The sequence below is a fragment of the Ursus maritimus genome (genome assembly GCF_017311325.1).
Source record: "Ursus maritimus isolate PB19 chromosome X unlocalized genomic scaffold, ASM1731132v1 scaffold_X1, whole genome shotgun sequence".
In the NCBI taxonomy this organism is placed as follows: Eukaryota; Metazoa; Chordata; class Mammalia; order Carnivora; family Ursidae; genus Ursus; species Ursus maritimus.
Window position 1 is genome coordinate 40,456,951 of NW_024423319.1, and position 22,780 is coordinate 40,479,730.

At 45.6% G+C, this 22,780-nt stretch overlaps 1 protein-coding gene and 1 long non-coding RNA gene across 2 annotated transcripts in view; one reads left to right on the forward strand and one right to left on the reverse strand.

The window, feature by feature from the left end:
* Window positions 1–1,498: 1,498 nt before the first annotated feature.
* PRPS1 (phosphoribosyl pyrophosphate synthetase 1) lies at window positions 1,499–21,624 on the reverse strand. Its single transcript, XM_040629390.1, has 7 exons — window positions 21,355–21,624; window positions 10,183–10,366; window positions 8,933–9,031; window positions 7,743–7,867; window positions 4,644–4,817; window positions 2,579–2,738; window positions 1,499–1,637 (listed from the first exon to the last, which is right to left on the reverse strand). Exons 1-7 carry the CDS (start codon window positions 21,474–21,476, stop codon window positions 1,545–1,547), a joined length of 957 nt encoding a protein of 318 aa, XP_040485324.1. The 5' UTR covers window positions 21,477–21,624; the 3' UTR covers window positions 1,499–1,544.
* Window positions 21,043–22,780, forward strand: part of LOC121102551 — a 42,463-nt gene continuing 40,725 nt past the window's right edge. The window contains exon 1 of the long non-coding RNA XR_005834636.1: window positions 21,043–21,169. This is a non-coding gene — a long non-coding RNA (uncharacterized LOC121102551). The remainder of the gene's footprint in view (window positions 21,170–22,780) is intronic.

The following is a 22,780-nucleotide window of genomic DNA, read 5'->3' on the forward strand; positions in this document are numbered from 1 at the left end:
AAAAAAAAAAAAAAAAGAAAAAAAGAAAGAAAGAAAGAAAGAAAAAAAACAAACAAAACCACCCAAAACCCCCACTGAATGTTTTGGAATGCGTTATAATTCATTCTTCAATTGTATACATTTATCTTCCCCGGTTTTTAATTAGAAGGCCTGAAATTAAATGCCACACGTGTGTCTACTACTGATGGAGGGAATTTTGCATTTGGCAAAATTGGTTCCCAATGAATAAATTATAGAAACTCTGCTCTTCCTATAAGAAAGTACTGAATTTCTAGCCCGGGGGATAAGAACCAGAGATCCAGTGGCCTGACACGTGCTGTAACCCAGGGATAAGGCACAGAATCCCACCGTATCTAGTTCTCGGTAAATCCCAGACTTCTTAAGTTCTTACCGTGGAATAGAACTGTGGCCAAGGTCTTCTCTTGGCTTAACAGTGCAGCTAACGGTCCGGAGACACGGAAGGAAGAGCTATCACTGGGCAGCAAGACACCTAGACCAAACCTCGAGCAGAAAGATCAGTACAGACACGATACAGACCCACAATCACACAGACACTTTATTATAGTTTCCTCTACGAGAGACAGTAACATCAGTCTTTTTAACAGAAACTGCAGGTCACTGGAGAGGCCAAAGAGATGGAAGATGAAATATTTAAATTAATCAAAAGGCACTACGACCCCACCTAAAACCTACTACCATGGTGGTAGCAGGCTAAGGAAGATTACGCTGCGGCAAAAAAAATCCCGTGTCAGTGTTAGAGATTATGTAGCAGGAAGCGACTTTGCTTTCCAGAAGACTGTGGTACGAGGAACATTTGTGCCCTGGAGGACATCTGGTCAGGGGAAGGGCAAGATGGCTGAAGGTCAAGCCAAATGGAAAGGAATGGGGACAAAGGAGAATCCAAGCCACACAATCCCCAAGCAGGGGGCGAAGGATCAGGCTTTTTCCTCCCAAAAAGCATTCACTGCCCCATGTGCTGCCTCCACCCCCCAGGCACCCCCGCCCCCTCCAGAGAGCTGCTCCCACTGAGTGCAGCCCTGCTGGCTCCAGCTTATACAGGACTCAGCGGCCTGAGCTGGGCTGGGGCTGCCTAGGGATCTTGCTGTCATTTTGAAGAGACTTTTGAGAGCATGTCACAGGTTGGGGGTGGAGGGGAACTGGGGTGGCTTTGTTGCCAGTAGTTCTGAAACAAGGAAACCCTGAAGTATTCACATGCAAAGTAGTCTGTGCTCTCTCCGGGGCACATTCAAACACCCCTACACAACACCCTTCAAAGCCTGAAATCTTGCTGCAGGTTCAGCGTAGTTAAAGCTGCAGGGCTCATCAAGCCAGAAGTGAGACAAGCGCCGGAAAATCCTGGCAACTCATCTCAATCCGTATTTCTCTACATTTAGGAGAAATGCTAATATACCCAATGAGGATGAGGGGTGTAGAAAGCTTCACCGGAGCAAGCTGGGCCTTCTGCGGAATTTGTCATCAAATACCAAGGGACAACAAGGGGGCGGGGTTCACTTTATTTGTAAAAAGCCTCAGCAGTTACTCTATTATAGAGGGACATGGCTGAACAGGTAGGAGACGGATTCCCCATTGTGAGTTCTCCTGATGGCTTCTGCCAGGATCATGGAGATGTCGATCACCTGCAGGCGCCGAGAGAAGCATCTGGTTAGCAGCTCACAGATGACTGACCCGTTTGCTGACGCTGCTGAGCAGCCTAACGACGGGCGTTGCCCTGAAAGCTGCTGCACTGGGCTGTGTCCCCCCCCACCATGAGCCGCACCCAGCTATCTTCTGCATAGTACTTTTAACATCAGCGCTTGGGAAAGGGCCAAAGTGCTCGAGGAGGAACACCCCTGACTCAGACTCACCAACGTGGTGGTGCGCTGACACTTACAGATTCTCAGCAGTGAAATCAAGGTAGTGCTCAAGCTGCAAATACAAATCCTTAAGGACACTGGTGCTCCAATCTCCGTATGAATCTCAGAGAGCTAAGGGATGACTGCACACGTTTGTAATGAAGCAAGGCCTTGTTCTTTTAGCGGAACAGCCCTAGAGCCTGAGTGCTTAATTACTTGGGGGGAATTAAAGGAGTGGTCCCAGGACCTCCTGGGTCTGTAGGTCTCGGATGCAACAAAGGGATCTGCATTTGAACAAGAACCCTCAGTAATTAACTTTGGCTCTTTCCAGAGCTTGCTCTGACAGACACTGACATTCTGAGGCGTGTACCCCCAGTTTAAAGGTTTCCCATCGTGTCTGCAGGGGCCAGCAGTTAAGAGTGAAACACACACACGCAGTGTATGTAAAGAGTGGGTTTGCAGATCTGAGCGTGTATCACCGTCACTGGGAGTCTGCTGAAATGTTGCAGTCCTGATGCTCCATCCTCCAGAGCTTCGCCTTGCAATCTGAATTTTTACACGTGACTTTTTTATTTGTTTTACTTTTGGGTCACAGATCCTGATGACAGACTAAGCCCTTAAGAGCAAGGAGGACATCTTCAGAATCCAGACCCCTAACTCGACGTAGGCAACCACCTCCTGAAAATCCTTTGCAGAGTCTCCTTTTCCAAGAATCTCCTCCTCACCTGTATTTTGGAGCAATGCTTCATCTTATCCTCCTGAGGTATGGTATTGGTGACTACCACTGCTTCGAAGCACGCATTGTTAATGCGAGAAATGGCCGGGCCAGAAAAGATCCCATGAGTCAAGATTGCGTAGACTCTGGTGGCTCCAGCTGACAGAAGTCTAGAGGAAAAAGCAGGGTTGCTTTGGATTACTCTCAGTTGTCACTAGAGGATCTGACTTAGGGGGGAGGAGTGTATCAGTCAGCCTGGGTGCCTTAAAAACTAGAGCTTGCTCTCTCAGTTCTGGAGGCTGGGAACCCCAAGATCAAGGTGGTGACAAGGCAGCTGGCATCCTGACGCCTCTTCTCTTGGCTTGTTGGCAGCTGCCATCTCACTGTGCGCTCACATGACCTCTGTGTGCACCTATGCATGGGGGAACCAACTCTCGGGTGTCTCCTCTTAGAAGGGCACTATTCCCATTTTGAGGGTCCCCCCCCACCACCAGGACCTCATCTAAACCTAGTTACCTTCCCCAAAGATCCCATCTCCAAATATCATCACTGGAAGGTTAAGACTTCCAACGTATGAACTTTAGGGGGAGACGATTCAGTTCACGGCAAGGAGAAATAACTGGACTATGAACTTACCTGAACAGGTTTGGATTAACGTAGTAAGACTGGCACAGACTGCTATGCTCAACAAAATCCACTGCCTTTTTTTCCTGGGCACACAGCTGGACTACATTTCCCAGCCTCCCTTGCAATGTTAGGAGTGGCCATGTGACTTAGTTCTAGCTATCAGAATGTGGGCAGATGCAATGTATACCACTGGCTGGGCTTAGAAGAATCTTCCATGGGTGATTCTCCATGCTCTTCTTTTCCCTTTCTGGTTGGCCAAACTGGAAATGTCTTCCAAGGTAATCCTGGAAGCCTTATGTTAAAGATGCAACACCGTAAAACCGAAAGAGGATACCTGCACTGGAGTAAGCTAGGAACAAGAAACTATCATGGTAACGAACTGACATTTCAGGGAGTTGACCTGTGAAAGCAATCAGGGTTACCTTAATCATACAAGGACGAAATGAGTTTTATCAATATATGTTCCAGGATCCCAATCAGGAATCACTCAGCCCACAAATACTTTCTTAGCCCCTATTATATGCCAGGCTCTGTATATGGCACAGACACGCTGAAGTTAAGAAAAAATTTGGAGAAACAAGGCTCTCCACAGTGGTGTGGATTATAAGCAATGGGGAGCCACTTAAGGAGGAGTAATGGGCTCTTGCCTTAGTTTTAGACAGATTAGCAAGTGGGGAGGCTATGAGAGAGATGGACTGGGGAGGTAAGAGACTGGTGACTAGCAGCAGAGCGAACAGAGTGAAGGCACAGTTTAGAACAGTGCAGGCAAGGGGCGCCTGGTTGTCAGTGGCTTAAGTGTCTGCCTTCAGCTCAGGTCATGATCCCAGGGTCCTGGGATCGAGCCCCACGTCGGGCTCCCTGCTCAGTGGGGAGTATACTTCACCCTCTCCCTCTGCCTGCTGCTCCCCTCGCTTGTGCTCTCTCTCAAATAAATGAAATCTTAAAAAAGAAAATCATAAGGAAAATACATTTATAGTACCGTACTGTACTTATCCAAAAAAAAAAAAAATGCATCTAAGTGGACTCACACAATTCAAATCCATGTGAAGGGCCAATTTCTGTCTTTTTAGGCCCATACATTTCTACTCTGTTTTAAAAAAAATATCAAAAGTCGAGTAAGAGTGGTGAAAACATTTTGAAAACAGTGGTGACAGTTGCACAACACTGCCAGTGTACCTAATACCACTAATCGTACACCTAACGGTCGGCACGGCCAATTTTATGCTCTATATGGTTTAGCGTAATGAAACTCAGGAGATCTGGGGAAAAAGGAAAATATTCATCAACGTACGCATTGTGCAATTCAAACCTCAGGTAATAAAAACTCCCAAAGCTAGATACCATCCCCCTCGACTCACTTCCACAAGAATCCGCAGGCATAAGGCACTGAGACGGCAGCCAGCTATTGGTTCCCCTTCTAAGCACCGGCCCCACCTCTCGGCACTCACTTGTCGGCCGCGTGGCAGATTGTGCCACAGGTGTCGGCCATGTCATCCACCAGGATGGCCACCCGGTCCTTCACGTCTCCCACCAGCACCATGCGGTCTACTTCGTTGGCCTTCTTCCGTTCCTTGTGAATCAGAGCGAAGTCCACATTCAACCGGTCTGCAATGGAGGTCACTCTGCAAAACAGGGTGTTCGCAGTTAAACCTAAGGATGAAAGACAGGGACTAAACAACGGGCTTGTTTTCCGGTGGGGAAGTGGGGTGGGGGGAACACTCTTTGAAACCAAACTGTTCCCAGGGCTGGAAGAACACAGCTCTCATTGATTGACTTCTCAGAGGCCAACGGCACAAAGTGGGTTTTATAGACTAATGCCTCCATATCCTGAGAGCAGTTTATGAGCGTATTAGTCAGACTTCGATTATAATTAATTCTGGTTTACAGCGAGCAGGGGATAGCCAGATGCCTCACCAGTCCCAGGAAGCAGTAGGATGCGAAGGCACGTTCATTTAATAGATTGGCAGCAGAAGGGGAGAGAGAGAAGACGTCATTAACTAAGGCCGCGAGTGCACAGATTGGCCCAATTTGACATGCGGATGTTGTGAGAAGTGAGCCTGAACCTGGCGGGGGAGGAGTCAGAATGCCTGTGCTCTCACCACACTCCCCTCAGTGCTCCACCAACTGTCAATGTCAACTGTACCTGGACACCAAGCTTGGAAGTTCCTTTTAGGAGCGCTAGAAAGAAAGTTACACCAATTAACCAGGAAAACTGGACATCTGGCCGCACAGCCCGACGTACCTCCGAGTCAAAACGCCAGTCTCATTTTGCATTACACAATAATACAAACCGCACTAGAAGGTGGGACAGGAAGACTGATCTCTGATGACCAAGTCCCATGTAATTCACTCAACCAGAAATCGATTCAGTGTAAATGACAGCATGCTGCTCAGCAGAAGTGATGTGCAGCTCCTGCTCCGCTGAGCCGTCCTCCCTGTGCTCACGTGAAGCAGCCTGTGCTTTGGGTCTTGTTTTTTTAAATGCAGCGTTGACCCAACCAGAGCATCACATCTGGTTTCTGCTGTGACTGTGGTCAAGTGACTGGGGTTGTGCTGGATAGGGGAGAACATATGACCCTGTCATAGCGAACACAGAACATCCGAACCACAACGGGACGGCATATGGACCCTGACCTAGGTGAACCACACCCTGGGCTCTCCATGACTACAGCGGGGCAGAGGACATCAAGAATAACCCATCTGCTTGGAACGTTTACTTATCCAAGACAATTACATGATCCAATTAGCTCAGGCGTCCCCGACCGTCCAGACTCCATGGCCAACTAACTCAATGACCGACAAAGCAGAAGAAGGGCTGGGAAAAGTCACTCCCTATCCGCTTGAGCAGAGAACTCTGTGCAAGTCACCAGCACACAGGGATCTCCCACCTACCCCAAAAACCTTGCCGAGACAGAAGTGACAGCCACTCACTCTGAAAATACTCCACTGCTGGGAGACAATGATCAACACACACACACAACAGTACGGTAGCCATAAGTCACCTACTGAAGGCAGTTTTCCTGTACCCAGCTTTGCAAAGAAACGCTTGTTTATTTATTTCAAACACGACTATTTTCTAAGTCCCACGGCAAGATGGGAAAACACTGGCCAACAAGTTAAGACAAGTTTGACAACTACCATTAGGGGGATGCTTTTTAGGCTCGGTCGCTTTTACAGATGATAACTAGCGATTCCGTGGGACTCACGAAGTCATACATCTGGCTGGATAACGGAACCCAAGCTCTCAGCTTAGCCGTTCTGTTTAAGTTACTGAAATAATGAGGTTGTTGAGAAACAGTCATTGAAGGTTTGAATGGCCTTTAGAAAGATATGAATTAGCTTTCCCTAATCATCTGTGTTTTGTAGCCTCTTCGTTCTATTTCCACAACAAGAAGAACATGTGTCATCCTTCTGAATGCATTACTAATGAGTGATCCACTGAGGAAATCAAGAGCTCTTAGTCTGCACCACGCGAGCTGTAAAGCACCGAAACTGGCAATCCTTGGCAATCGGGTTTGTTTAAAATGTTAAGGTCTTCATTTTAAATAAAGTTACTCCACTTTATCTTCCTTTCTGCTTAACGTCTTAGTGCCAGAATGAAAACGGTCTAACCACCAGCATTAGGAGGCACGGAAAAGAGCCTTACTTGTCCTCTACTAGCACGTAGTTCGAGAGCATGTGCCATTCATTAGAAATCCAAATTTCCCACCGTTCCCGGATCGCTTCACAGCAGTGGCTAGCTCTGCGGGGCCAAGTGACTCATGGGCTTCAGCAAGCCTACAATACCGTAACTACTTAAGGACCCCTTCGTGCCGTCCTGCCTGTCGGGCAGTGGCTCAGGCCAGTAAAACAGGGTTAGTAAAACTATGTCCAGCCCGTGTCCCGGCTCCACCCATCCTGAAGTAGAGCTGACCCCTGAAAGACATGGCCTTGAACTGTGCAGGTCCAGTTACGAGCGGATTTTTCTTGATGCAGTACCGTACTGTAAATGTATTTTCTAACATTTTCTTTTCTCTAGCTTGCTTTCTCGCACTACAGTATATAAAATACACATAAGATACAACATGGTTAATCGACTGTTTATGTTATTGGGTATGCTTCCAGTTAACAGTTGGCTACCAGTAGTTAAGTTTTGGTATGGTCAAAAGTTCTATGTGGATTTTTGACCGCACGGGGGGCGGTGGTGGTGGTGGTGGTGGTGGTGCCCCAACCCCCATGTTGTTCAAGGGTCAACCATACTTAAAAATGGACACCTGCTAGAAAAATATCACTTTCTGGGGCACCTGGGGGGCTCAGTCGGTTAAGCATCTGTCTTCGGCTCAGGTCACGATCCGAGGGTCCTGGGATCGAGGCCCGGGTCAGGCTCTCTGCTCAGCGGGGAGCCTGTTTCTCCCTCTCCCCGACCCCGCCTGTGCTCTGTCTCACTATCTCTAGCTCTCAAATAAATAAATAAAATCTTAAAAAAAAGAGAAAAATATCACTTTCTGACACAACTGTCTGAAAGATTTTCCCCGTACTTTGAGAATAATACGCATTCCCGGCCATACCTCTTCGCTCCACCAGCATCGGGTGAGACAATAGTACAGTTCCTCCACTCAGAGATGTTCTCTCTTATCCACTTCAGGACAGCTGGCTCTGCATACAAATTGTCCACTGGGATATCAAAAAAGCCCTGTAGAAAGAAGCGGAGTCACTTTCGCTTTGTTTTTCTACACTTCCATTTATAAATGACCAATACAAACAGGTTAATAACTTGCCCGAAGAATACCTTCCTGTAACATTCAGACTGATTAGAAGGCATGCCCGGTGGAACAGACTCAAAATGGCTTCCTCAAACCTGGGTGGCACAGGACAGTCCAGCCAAGAGGGGCAAAGCCTGCCCTCGGCTAACCCACAACTGACCGCAGGAACATGAGTGAGCCCTTGGGAAGAACGGTCACGTTCAGCCAATACCAGAACAACCCAGTCAATGTGCGGACCCGTGAGGCATATTGCCTTATGCCACCAAATGTTGGGCTGGTTTGTTAGGGAGCAACAGCTAACCGCTAAACCGGTTAGAGATGCTTTGATACATAAACCTAGTGGAATGTATTTATAATAAATGGTCACAGAGAGTAACTCTAATACTAGCTACAGATTAGTTGTGTTTCTCAACAAATCTGTCCCTCTTCTATAAAATGGGTTGAATCACCTACCCCAGGTACCTCACTGGATTGCCACAAGCCTCCAATGAGGATTTGAAAGCCCCTTTAAATAGTACAGAATATAAAGTAGTATTCTGCTCCCCTTTCTCTGGGTTTTTGCTAGAAAGTAGGTTCCGACAGCTGTGGCTCTCAATTTAATGATGACAGTAACAGTTCCTATTTATTGAGCACCTGTCCCGGGCCACGCGTTCTACCATAAATTTCGCACTCACGATAACAATGCAGCATGTGTTCAGAGGAGTTAAATAACCTGCCCAAAGTTACAAAGCTGCTGAGGGTCAGAGCCAGTATTCAAACCAGGTCTGAACCCAAGCCTATGCTCCTCTCAGAATTCCAGACTGCCTCCCTTATCCAACCACCCCAAAGACTAAGATCAGGAACTATGCTTAAGGTGAGGGTGCTTACGGTGGTGTCAATGTCTAGGTACTCTGAGCTGTACTTGGGACAAGTTTCTGCTTCTCTGGAGTCTCCAGCATTAACAGCTCTCTCCTCCCCCACCCCTTTCTAATGCCCAATATTTAGCTTCCAGATACCTGAATCTGAGAAGCATGCAGGTCCATGGTGATAATATGATCCGCGCCTGCTACGGAGAGCATATTTGCCACCAGCTTGGCTGAGATTGGAGCCCGGCTCTAAACGGAGGCAGAGGAAAGAAGAACAAAAAACCAAAAAGCCATTTTGAGAAACAATTCATTTGCTCGAGAAGCATTCCTTTATTGTGCACCTACTATGTTTAAGGCACCGTGCTGCCAGGAAATTCATAGAAAGTGCCATGGCTGTTGACTTCACGAGTAGATCACAGTCTAGTGCAAATATTAAGTGGAATATCACTTTTCCAAATCAGGATACAGCTTTCAGAAAAGAAAAATACAAAAAAAAAAAAAAAAGAAAGAAAGAAAACTACCTACCTACCTTTTCTTTTCCTAACTTAATGTATGTATTTTCAGCCTATCGAGTGTTGCAACGCTCAATTTAAACTAGGCAGACTTAAAAAAATTTTTTTCCTCAAGGATTATTAAAATCTCTTTTGACACATACTCCCTGGATGACATCTAACATGTCAAAATTTAAAGACCACAGAATGGAAACTGTAGTTTATTTTGTAAATTATACCACTCACCCACTCATCTGGAGGTCAACTTTCCAGCAACTTCAACCTCCTTAAACCCCAGGCCAATACACCTGCCGCACTACAGAACAGCAAAGGCCCTGCCCTTTACGCTCTGTAGGAACACCAGACTCTCTCAGAATACAAATATTGGGCCTCCGCCCAGACATTGTGTGCAAAATCTGATTATTACAACAGTCCTGCAAAGTTTTATGCATATTACCTTAGCCTCTAATATACCAGATACATGGGGTGAGATGCGTATGTGTATAATGAGACTAAGCACTCATGCAACCGACTTCAAGACTTATGAAGAGGTCACAGCTGGAACCCCAAGAGGGTCCCAGAGGATCCACCATAGTTTGAAAAATACTCTACTCCACAGTAGCTGGTACTTAGTCCTACTGACACAATCAAAAAGTCACACTGCGCTAACTGAAAGTCATATATGTACGACTGGAACAAATACAGACCACAAGTGTGTTGATTTATAAAAACAACCCCACGTCAATTGTTTTTGAACACTGGGTGATACCGACGAGAATGTGATTTTGAAAAAAAGTTATATACCCTCTAAATATGGGTCTGAGGATTAAGGAATTTATGTGACTCTGGGCAAGTGCCGCTTCTGATAAAAAAAAAAAATGTTTTTTTTAAAGGAGATTCTGCTCCCACCTTATCCTTCTTATCCTGTCGGGCATAAGGGAAGCATGGGATGACTGCAGTAACCCGGCTGGCTGAGGCAATCTTGCAGGCATTGATCATGATCAAAAGCTCCATTAGATTGTCATTGATTTCGCCACAACCACTCTGAACAATGTAGACATCCTCTCCACGTACGCTTTCTCCAATCTCCACACTACAACGAGAAAGGAAGGAAAGCAAAAAAACCAAGAGATTTTATTTAAAATTTTTTTTCAAGATTTTATTTATTTGAGAGAGAGAGAGAGCGCGAGTGAGAGAGCGAGTGAGCATGAGATGGGGGAGGGTCAGAGGGAGAGGCTGACTCCCCCCCGCTCAGTGGGGAGCCCAATACAGGACCGACTCCAGAATCATGACCTGAGCCCGAGGCAGACACTTAACCGACTGAGCTACCCAGGCGGCCCCAAAACAAGAGATTTTAAAGCACAACACTACACTTCTACAGATGGTAAGGTCTGATGAGTCCATCTTCTCTACCACCGTGCTGTTCATGGGTTATAGCCTAGTGGGGGTCATGTGGACACTGATCCCCTCACTTTGGGAGATTCCCTGGAGGAGCCCCTGTACTAGAAGCACTTCACTGCCTCAGTTTACTCCAGTGTGCCGTACAAATATTAGCTTTTACATGTGACGTGGCATGAAGATTGGCTAAAGCACTTACGAGTAACTGGAACATAATTTCGGTGAGCTGCCTGTACCTCACTATATACAGGAACAGGACATGTGAATGCAAATTTGATACAAAATCTCTTGACTGTCCCAATCCACACAGAACAAAAGCAGAAGGATCATGTAAGGAATGAATCACTACTGTTCTAGAACGATGCCTTCTACGGGAGCCAGGACATCTACCGTATTGGCACTTCACTGAACAAATAGTCCATGTTCGTATGCCAGTCACTGCACTAAGTGCCAGTGACACATGGAGAAGAAAACAGATGTGGTCCTTGCCTCCATTTTTATGCTAACTGTATTCTGTCCAATTGGTAAGTCTTGTTTAAAAATATTTCACACGAAGTTAATTATGGAGTAGGGTTATACTTTACCATAAAATGGAAGTTTTCATATCCACGCTTGGATCCTTACCAAGAATAATTTAGGATTAAAAAATCATAACCTCCATTGACACCTCAAAGCACTATCATTTCCTGAATTAATCCCGGAGGGGAGGCGGGGGTTATTTGTGGATGTGTGTGCACAGTATGTAGCGTGTATCGATCAGGAGGAGGTCACAATAGTTGATAACTCCTACTGATTAAGAGCGAAACTTCAAACGGAGGTAATTCCACTGCCAGAAGCAGCTGATATAGGAGATAATTATTTAATATTTATTCCTTTCCAGTCCAAGTAACAGTTGATTTTAAAAAGAATGGGGTTAGTTTATATTGTAAAGCAAGAAAAATACGAGCAAATGGTAAAAATCAAGCCAGAAACCAGTGAGAACAGGGAGGCTGAGATTCCTGGTAGCCAGAACAAAGAGGAAAACATATTAGTTTGGGACATCTGGAGATAAACTTTCTTCAGGCACTGAATTCAAGAAGTATTTTATACTAGGGATCTTTACATTAGAAGTGCATTATTTTCTCAATAATCAATTATCAATAAGGGCTGCCTGGGTGGCTCAGTCAGTTAAGCATCTGCCTTTGGCTCAGGTCATGGCTCAGGGTCCTGGGATCGAGCCCTCATATCGGACTCCTTGCTCAGCGGGGAGCCTGCTTCTCCCTCTGCCTCTGCCTCCTGCTCATGCTCGCTCTACCTCAAATAAATAAATAAATAACCTTTAAAAAGGCAAAAAAAAATTAGTATTAATAATCTCAGTTCCTATATTGACAAAAGTAGAAAATGGGCAAAATAAACCCAAAGTAAGCAGAAGAAAATAACCGTAAGAGCAGAAGTCAGTGAAACCGAAAACAGGAAAACACCAGCGAGAAACCAGTGAAACCCAAAGCTGGCTCTTGGGGGAAGGGGAATTAAAAAACTGGTAAGCATCGGGGCACCTGGCTCGCTCAGTCGGAGAAGCAAGCTGCTCTTGATCTTGGGGTCGTGGGTTTGAGTGAGCCCCATGCTGGGTGTAGAAATCACTTAAATGAATAAGCTTGAAAAATATTTGAAAAAAACTCGTAAGCCTCTAGGAAGACTAACCAGAAAACAGCTTCACTGGAGAGCTCTACCAAACATCTGGAGAATGAACATGAATTGTGCGCCATCTTTTCCAGAACACAGACGGGGCGGGAGTATGTTCCAACGCATTTTACATTTTACAAGGCCAGTATCAGCGAGACACCGAAACTAGACAAAGGCAAGCTAAGGAAACTACGTGGAGGGAGAAGAAGTGTGGGTGTGGTGACGACAGGAAGGAGCCTTGTGGTGACAGGATGGTTCTGTATCATGACTGCATCTATGGCCATATCGTGCCTCTTTTTTTTTTTTAAGATTTTATTTATTTATTTGACAGAGAGAGAGACAGCCAGCGAGAGAGGGAACACAGCAGGGGGAGTGGGAGAGGAAGAAGCAGGCTCATAGCGGAGGAGCCCGATGTGGGGCTCGATCCCATAACGCCGGGATCACGCCCTGAGCCGAAGGCAGACGCTTAACCGCTGTGCCACCCAGGCGCCCCCATATCGTGCCTCTTGCACTACACTACAGTTGTGCAAGAAAACTACAGTTTGGAAGAACTCTGGTTGGGAGCACTGGGAAAACTGGGAAGTAGGTACACAGGATTTCTCAGTATCATTTCCTACAATCACACGTGAATCTACAACTGCCTCGAAATGTGGTTTTAACAAAAAAAGGCATTATTATACTTTGTGTGGACTTGGGTAAACCACTACGGCGGCCCTCTGTGAAAGCGGAGGTCATGAAAGTGCGACCAGAAACAAAAATGTTTCTGTATGAAGTCAAAGAGCCTCGTCCAGTTGGATTACGTTCTGAGAAACTATATAATACGGTGAGGGAATCTGGGAAAACTCAGGGTTTTTTGATTTGAGAAATAGCTCATCTCCAAATATTTTCTCCCTAGGTTACTATGCATCAGTCACACGGTCTGTCTGCCTCTACATTCCCTGAATCCGTCCTTCCTCCCATCACAGCCTTGCACTTCGTCCCATGACCTGGAATGCTCTTCCTGTGACTAGCTCATTTATTTCTCAGGTCTTCAATCAAAATATCTCCTCTATCTTAATTTTTTAAAAAGTGCCTTCCCTGAGGACCAAAAGATTAAAAGTGACTTAAAAAAATCAACCAGGGCGCCTGGATGGCTCAGTCAGTTAAGTGTCAGGGGTCCTGGGATCAAGTCCCGTGTCCTTGGGCTCACTGCTCAGTGGGGAGTTGGCTTCTCCCTCCCCCTCTTCCTGGATGCTCACGCTCTTGCTCTCTCTCAAATGAATAAATAAAAAAATCTTTAAAAAAAAAATCAACTGGGGCGCCTGGGTGGCACAGCGGTTGAGTGTCTGCCTTTGGCTCAGGGTGTGATCCTGGCGTTATGGGATCGAGCCCCACATCAGGCTCCTCCGCTATGAGCCTGCTTCTTCCTCTCCCACTCCCCCTGCTTGTGTTCCCTCTCTCGCTGGCTGTCTCTATCTCTGTCAAATAAATAAAAAAAAATCTTAAAAAAAAAATCAACCAATTGCACCAAATGGGCTTCATTTGCATACCGGTTCAAGCAAACACCCCCCCCCATATTTACAAGACAGGGAAATTTGGAACACTAGCTGGGTATTTGATATTGAAACTGCTGTTAATTTTTTTAGGCAAGAAAATGGTATCGTGGTTACTGAAATACATATGGGTGATAGGATATGATATCTAGGTTTGCTTCAAAATAACTGTGGGGGGTGTGTGGAAGGGGAATTGATAGATCAAACAAGATTAAGCCAATACTTGACAAGTGCTGGCCTGAGCGGGTGATGGGTACACTAGGGGAGACCATTATACTCTTCTCTCTACTTCCGTTTCAAATGTTCCACAATAAAGTGACCCTCCCGTTATTACCTTCACAACACTCACCGTTAACCTGTTATCGCTTTATTTTTTTATCCACTTGTTTATGGGCCGTCTCTTCCCTGAGAATTTAAGCTCCATGAAGCCGGGGACCAGATCTGTCATGCTCTTCTGTATCCCCAGCCAGCCAGGGCCAGTGTGACACAAGAGACTGGCTTCTATCATCCCTCACAAAGAAACTCACTTCACACTAGAGGCAAGTGGGTCCAACATGTTTCTCTAAAAGATTTTGAGAAATCTGCTCATACCTTTTCACAGATACTCAGCTGACACAGTTTTCATTTTCTGTTGGGCCCACCAGAATGGGGATGGCTACAACGAATTTTACGGCAGGATCCTGAAATCTTGATACAGAGGCAACCTAATGAACAATATAGCAATTTTGTGGACCCTAGTTTAGCTTAACAGACATCTATTTTAAGATCTTATTTGAGAAGGGGCGCCTGGGTGGGTCGTTAAGCGTCTGCATTCGGCTCAGGGCATGGTCCCGGTGTTCTGGGATCGAGTCCCACATCAGGCTCCTCTGCTATGAGCCTGCTTCTTCCTCTCCCACTCCCCCTGCTTGTGTTCCCTCTCTCGCTGGCTGTCTCTCTGTCAAATAAATAAATAAATAAATGTTAAAAAAAAAAAAAAAAGATCTTATTTGAGAGAAAGAGAATGGGGGGGGGAGCAGAGGGAGAAGCAAACTCCCCGATGAGGAGGGAGCCCGATGTGGAGCTCGATCCTTGGACCCCGATATCATGACCTGAGCCGAAGGCAGACGCTTCACCAACTGACCAACCCAGCTGCTCCATGAACTGACACCTATTAGTCACCAAGATCAGCCTTAAAAAGCAATGGACTCTGTGGGCAACGTTTTAACTATGCCAACGCCAAAATTTCTTCACAATTCAAGTAGACAAGCAGGAGGGAGCCAGGGAGGCCTTTCTGGGAGAGCAACTTCCATGTTTTCCAAAGTGTTAGGTCCTAGAATGGCACTGTCCAATCTGGGAGTCACGGAACTTGTGTGGTTACCAAGTGCTTGAAATGTGACTAGTGTGTCTGAGGAACTGAACTGAAATGTGCCAGAAGCATAAAAAACACACTCTTTTGTGAGGGCGGTATAAATAAAAGGAAAAAAGTATCTCAATTTTACTGTCACTTACGTGTTAAAACTATCATATTTTTGGATATGCTGGGATCAATAAAATATAATATTAAAAAATTAAAAATCACAAGCAGACAAGGCTGAGTAACACCCCCCGGAGGAGACTGTGTTCTGCGAAGTACTCACTGGGGCAGGCCCAAGTACGAGGCAGTCGTGTTTAAAGGGACTTCTCAGATCTCCTTTACTCACATTGCCCACCCTTTGAGGAGTTCCAGGCTACGAGAGCCCCTTCTATGTTTTATGGTGCACAACTCCGGGGTCTTGACCAGGTACTTCGAATATCTGAGCAACTTCAAAACTCAAGAAAATTTTAATCCTGCCCCCAGGTATAGGGTGAGAGCCCCATACCTCATCACCTCCTTGACTAAGATCTCCATTTCCCAGGGGGAAAACCGAAGTCAGGCACACAGATTTCCAATAAAGTCAACGGTATCCTCTACTTCTCCTATGGGAGGCCTGTGGCTCTCATTTCAGTCAAGAACACGGAATATCATCTGTGGTCCAGATGTCACTCAACCACAACCAGGCTGTTTGATTACGAGCTCGGGAACAACAGTTTAACAACTGATCCAAGATAGCATTGAGAGAAGGGCTCATTCTCTATTTCAAAGCTTTCTTTTTTTCAAGTAACACCAGAAAGCAACACCCTTAGACCATGATGGCTTATCTCTCTTCACAAATGCCTCGACTACCAGAGTCAATATAAAAAATACCCACAAGGGGCGCCTGGGTGGCTCAGTTGGTTAAGCCTCCGACTCGACTTCAGCTCCAGTCACGATCTTGGGGCCCTGGGATCCAGCCCGTGCTGGGGGTCCATGCTTAGCAGGAAGTCTGCTTGAGATTCTCTCTCCCTCTGCCACCCCTCCCTCCCCACTGGCTCTCTTGCACACATTCTCTCTCTCTGAAATAAATGAATCTTAAAAAAAAAAAAAACCCACAAAATCGCTTACACTGTTCCTTATGATACTCAGTTTCATTATTTAAGGATCCCACCCATAAAATTCCTAGAATTTTGTGCCTGGAGGTGTCTAAAGAGTTTTATGAAAATAAAAACTACATAATCCACTGCATATGCCTTTATCCCTTTGGCTGCCAGGAAGCCAAGGGATACAGTTAAATTAACATTGGACTTAAGTAATCACTTTATGCCAAATTCTTGGCACGATTACGATAGTCCTTTGTTCTAGAAGGCTTCTGATCCATCTATTTAATGAACCTTTTCTACGTGTGACTATCATGAAACACACTTCAAATCCTTTCTTGAAAGCAGATAAGGTATTAATTACAAAATTAAATTATCACTGCCAGCAAACATCAGGGACCATTTGCTGAAAACAATACCTTAGTAGAGGTGATTCTTTTAAAAATTATATTCTAACATCACAGAAGGTTTGAAAAATAATTTTTATAAAAGCACCAGCTCACCACCCTGCACAACTGCTAGTAACATTTTTGTGTTATTGTATCACCTGATGATAGTCACCCAGCAGTTCAGCCACTTCCCAAAGCCAAATTTATGACTAAAACTTACCCTCAAGCACAGAAAGGTGTTATGACCAGGCATGCATCTAACAACTTGAAAATTTTCTTTATTAAATTATATTTAAAATAAAGTGGTGCAGGGGCGCCTGGGAGGCTCAGTCGGTTGAGCATCCAACTCTTGGTTTCGGCTCAGGTCATGATCTCATAGGTTGTGAGATCGAGTCCTCCATCAGGGCTCCACACTCCGTGGGGAGTCTGCTTGAAGAATTCTCTCCCTCTGCACCTCTCCCCACTCCTGCACTCTTGTGCACCCGCTCTCCAATCAATCAACCAATCAATCAAAATAAAGTGGTACAAGTAAACTAGGACATTGCCTTATTTTACTGTGCATAACTGACCTCACTAATTAAGATCAATCCTTCCCTCCAGTAGTATTATAGTGTACAGACTTTCATAAAGCCTAAAAATCCTGCAAACTACACTCAGATTATACAGCTTGGTCAAGAAACGGTTCAAGGAATCCTCAAAAAATCTTAATATTTTTCTTATGGTTTCCTCTAAGTTAAAGAGATGGTAAATCAGGCAGTGATTGATGGCAGAACAGCTGTGCCTAAAACCTGTTTGCTCTTAATGCAATCTATCAGGTGGAAAAACCTGGTTTAACAATTTAAAGGGTAACACTCCATGTTCTCTCCCTCTAGCTAATGGCGTGTTCTCCAAGTGGCTTTGGGCCAATGGTTCTCCCAATCTTCTAGCGAGGCCAGAATGGCTATGTCCATCCAATGAGAAAACTAGCTTCTCCTTTACCTTTCCTTTAGCAGCAGGTGTAAAGGCATCCAACTAGCAGGGAAGGCTACGCAGAAGGAAATGAAGCAAAATCTAGAAGGCGGGTAGTATTCTTAAGAAAATCTCAAGAATTTAGATGGAGACATTGGCATGTGCAAAATGTAAGGGATTAAGTAACCAGGGGATATGGTTCTTTGGAAAATCCTAGGCAACCAAAGTTCGTCTTCCCCCTCTCAGCCTATCTGGAGTAATGAAGTAAGCCAAAGGTACTTATGCTATCGAAGAGAATAAAAAAAATACAAAAAACTTTTGAATATACTAAAGTTTAAAAAGCCAGATGAGATACTGTATCAGCAAAAATTTAAACAGTAATACCTAGCGTTGGGCAAATTACTTAACCTCTGAATCTTAGTTCCTTCATCCATAAAATGGGGATAGTAACTTCTCAGCAGTGTTGAGGGAATTAAAAATGGATAAAGTACTTAACATAGGAACTAGCACAGCTGAAGCACTCATTATACATTAATCGCTATTAGTATTGTTATTGCTGATGAGAGCAGAAATTGGGTCAACTCTTTTAGAGAGTAATTTGCCAACAAGTTACCAAATGCCTGAAAAATGGTGTATACCCCTTCACCTAGTAATTCTCCTTCTAGGGATTTGTCCTAAGGAAATTGTCAGAAATTTATGTTCAAAGGTTTTCATATAAAAGAATTAGTCAAAAATGGGAAATATCTACTAGCAGGGACTTGATTATCTAAAATAATGGTAAAACTGTAAGACAAGACTATACAGCTACTTAAAACCATGTAGACTAAATATTAAGGAGAGAAATTATTCAAAATATATTGCTAAGGATGAAAGCTATAACACCTCACATTTTTAAAAGATTTTATTTATTTATCTGAGAGACAGAGAATGAGGGAGAGGGAGAGAAAATTTGAAGCAGACTCCGCACTGAGCACAGAGCCTGATGCAGGGCTCGATCACACAACGGTGAGACCATGACCTGAGCCAAAAACCAAGAGTCAACTGACTGAGCCACCCAGGCACCCCAAACACCTTACATTTTTGAAAAAAGTATTTAAACACACACAAACATCTGGAAGGTCAGAAATTAAAATGTGAACAGTTGATCGTGGGTGCTAGGATTATTTGGGGTATCTTTTTTCCCCTTGTCCTTTTCTGTATTTTCCACGTTTTCTGCAATATCATCACTACCACTCCTTACCAACATTCACTGTGCATTTACTGTGTGGGACAGTGTTTTCCTTTCCTCCTATCTCATTTCATCTTCACAGTAATTCCATGAGCAGATATCACTTTACAGATGATATTACTGGGGCAAAGAAAAGCAAAGATTTCAAATGCAGGTTCTCTGATTCCAGAGCATGAACTTCTGATCTCTCTTACCTATCTGTGTGTGTGTGTGTGTGTGTGTGTGTGTGTGTGTGTGATACACCCACCTACATGGATGTATGTATGTTTCCTAAATAACCGGACGGCAATGGATGATTTTGACTCGAGAAGAAAAGCCACTATGCTCAAGAGAGCACCAACCCCTGAGATTCTGCCAAGTTGTACAGACAGCAAAACTGTATCATTTGAGTTGGGCTCTGCCGTTCCCCCTCTGATGACCCCAGAGTGCCCACTGAGGAGAGGCTCTGTCCATGTCCTTTAGAGCCCAAGAGTCACGCAGGGCAGTAGCTACCACTTCTACAGTGCAGAAGAGCCAAAGGTGAGGGGGGGGTGCGAAGATGGGGAAGCTCCATAGGTAACATATTCCATTATGTTCTATGAAGATTTCCGACCATCCAAGGAACCAAAAAGCTAATGATTAAGCCTGAAACAGAGAAACCAAACCAGTCAGCAATTTTCCATGTTGGGCTTAATCTTAACCAGGGTTTCCAAGCATGCTATTGTCCAGCTGTTTAAAAATGAAACCAGCCTGCTCGCCGAAGTAGACTGGGATTGCTGATGAATTCAGATCAGTCAGAACACTAAATTGTTCTCACCCTCCCTGTCTTCCAGTATAGCTTCAGGTTCTAGGGTATTTCATTAGGCAGAGGGTGAAGGGTTAGCACAAAGAAAAAGAAGGTCTTTGTATTTTTCCTAGAAGTGTAGGAGAAGGATTTAACAACCACAGTTCTCTAAGGGCCAGAAAAACCCCTCTAAATGAAAATCATTCTTGGCCCCTACCTACACTGCCACTGGCCAAGTCTGATCCTGAACTGTCTTATTAATTTGGTGTCATAATGGTGTGGTCACAGCCAAAGACAGCATCTTGGCCAGCCTCTCCTGACTAAGCTATTGCCTGGTTACAGACGGTGTCTGTGTTTGCACTTTCGTTTGCATCACAACCAGAGGCACAATAATCAAGCATCCAGAAGGAAGCTGTCCACTACACATGAATGCTTTTATCAGCAGGTCTAGGAAGGATAGGGGAGTTACACTTTGGTAGTAAGTCTAAAGAAAGAAAAAAGGAAAGGCATCTAGGAAAACACGTTGAAAGTAACCTTAACTAATTCAACTGATCACTAGGTTTGGTGTAAACTTTCTCCTTAACAGATGACTGCATCTGTGAGATTGTGGGCACTGTCCTGATTTGATCAACAGGGCAAAGAAACACAAAGTATGAATATCAGAACCAGAAGATTCTACATTCAGGTGGAAGGATCAGGTGAGTTTATCTCTAAGATGACCCCCAAGGTGCAGGAGGAAGTTGGAAGGTGGGGGGAGGGAGCAAGTTTAATTAGCAAGGCAATGAAAAAAATTCGAGCTGCAATGCACTATGCAATTCCGGTCTTCCACTCCATTATCTTTCCTCCATTATCTTAACACTCAGGGATAATAAAACTGTTTCCTAAATTCCCCACGTGGGCTAAGAAAAGTGGACAAGTTGAGGATAGACTCTGCTAACTGAAAAACAGGTTTCTGTGTTATCTGTACCAGTAGCTGCACTGGGGAAGGTCAAGGATTCCAGAACTAAGGTTCCCTCAAAATTTGTGGATGGCTCAAGCTGAGATGCTGGCAATCAGGATGCAGAGTTGATGCATCACTTTATTTGAGCAGCTAGATTTAAATTCAGTACGGCTCCACTTCTCAAGATGTGATGCTAAAGATGTGAAAAACCAACGCCTGCCAAGCCAACGGAAGCCCTTAGTAATAATTTTGGCGCCCTCAGTACATAATGTCAATTTTCCTCACTGCAAAACCCGACCGACACCATTTCGAATTGAAAAGCTGCTTCTTAGAATCTTGGAGAAACACCAGGAGGGCTCAGTACGCAGTAAGGTTCTCCCAAGCAAGCTGGTCCAGGAGTTAAAGTGAACCCAGTCCTGGCTGGATGGCTCAACAGCGAAGCGACAAAGCCACGTGTCCCCTTGGCTGAGGCTAAGCGTCTCTCCCTTTTCGTCGCTCTAGGCAGCCGCTATTTCAGCCTTGGGTCCTCCAGCCCTTGCCTTCAAACCCAGCAGCTTCGCCTCCTGCTCCATCTTGACTCCACCCCACCGCACGGTGAGAATGAACGTGACCCTCCCGCGAGAGGTAACATAACGGAAACAACCCGCGGGGCACGCTCGCCACAGAGCTGCCCCTTCCCCTTCCCCCGCCCCCCACCCCGGTCGCACAGAACTCACGCGGCGGCCCCATCCCCCTACCCTCTGTCGCCCAAGCGTCGCCCCCGCCGCCCCGGCAGGTGAGGCCGGTCGGGGTGCCAAGTTCGCCCTTACCAGGTCTCTTGATTGCTGAATTTCTTAGTCACCACCTTGCCTAGCTCCAGGCCCAGGCGGTCAGCAATTTTCTGGGATAAGTCCTGGTGGGAGCTGCCGCTGAAGATTTTAATATTCGGCATCTTGGCTCACTACTCTAGGCACTCTCCGCTCAGCGATCACTGCGGCTGCCGAGACGGGACCCGAAGTCGGCCAAGAGACTCAATGCTAAGCGCTTCGCGTTGCTACTCCGCCATCTTACATTCCCGCCCGGCGCGCGGCTCTAAATTGCCCAGCGCTGGGGAGGCGGGGTCAGCGGGGCGGTCCACACCGCGCTGTCCCGATTAGCTGAGAGAGAGCGAGGGGCGGGTTTCTCGCTGCCGCTCCGCCGGCCTCCAGCGGTGTCAGGTATTGGCTGGAGGCCATGAAAAGGGCGAGGCTAAGGCATCGCCCCGCCCCCTGCAGCTCAGCGGCCGGGGAGCGCTGGCTCGAGAGCGCCAGGCGAACCGCGCTTGACTGGGGGGGTGGAGGGACGTTGGTGACGCGTCGTGCCAGCTCTTTCCCGCAAGCGGGAAATCAGACAACGCTTTTTTCCCCCCTTTGGCACCAGAAAGTAAGCCTGGCTCTGGTTTACAGTTCCTTTTAAGAAAATCTGTTTATCGGGATTGCAGCCAGTTTGTCAGGTTGAAGGGGAGATTTCTGAACAGGAGTTTGCATGTTTCCGAACGTGATTTTTATCTCTTTATAAGGGCAGGGCTGATTTAAAGCGCGTCGACATCCCCGAGAGACAGCCGTGGCACAGGTGCATCCAAAGGGCGTGTTTGCCCTCTGCAACTGTGCAGCGTTGCCTTTGCCGGGAAGACTAGCCTCAAGGGGAAAGTGACTGAGGGCAGGTCACCTCCATCGTCATCCGGAGCCGTAGCAAGAGAGAGTTGTGTTTTGTTTTGGACGATGGGACCAAGTGTGTTCAAACAAGTGAAGGAGTGTGCATTTTCCAGAACACCCTGGCAATAAAGGTCTAATTTATCTAACCCTTGGAAAGGAGAAAAAATATAGTGTATGTATGGGACTTCAGATAAAGAGCCCTGAAGGAATCAAAAAACCGACTTTTTGGTCTTCTGCCTCATGTGAGCCTCAGCGTCATGTCTGCATGTTGCCAATGTGGCCTTTTACACCATGTTCTATTAATTTTTTTTATCATGATACATGGGCTAATGGGACCAAAGAGAGCCTTCCTCCCTATACCACATTTTCATTCAGAATATTCCAAGCACAGGTTAGAAGAGAAAAAAATCATACAATTTTAGAATCATACAATTTTAGTTATGAGCACCATAACTACAAGCTGTAAAAATAGAAGGGACTTCAGAAATCATCTAGTCTCCTAGCTTCATCTTACATATGGTAAAACTAAGACCCAGAGATGGGAAGGGATTTGTCCAAGTGG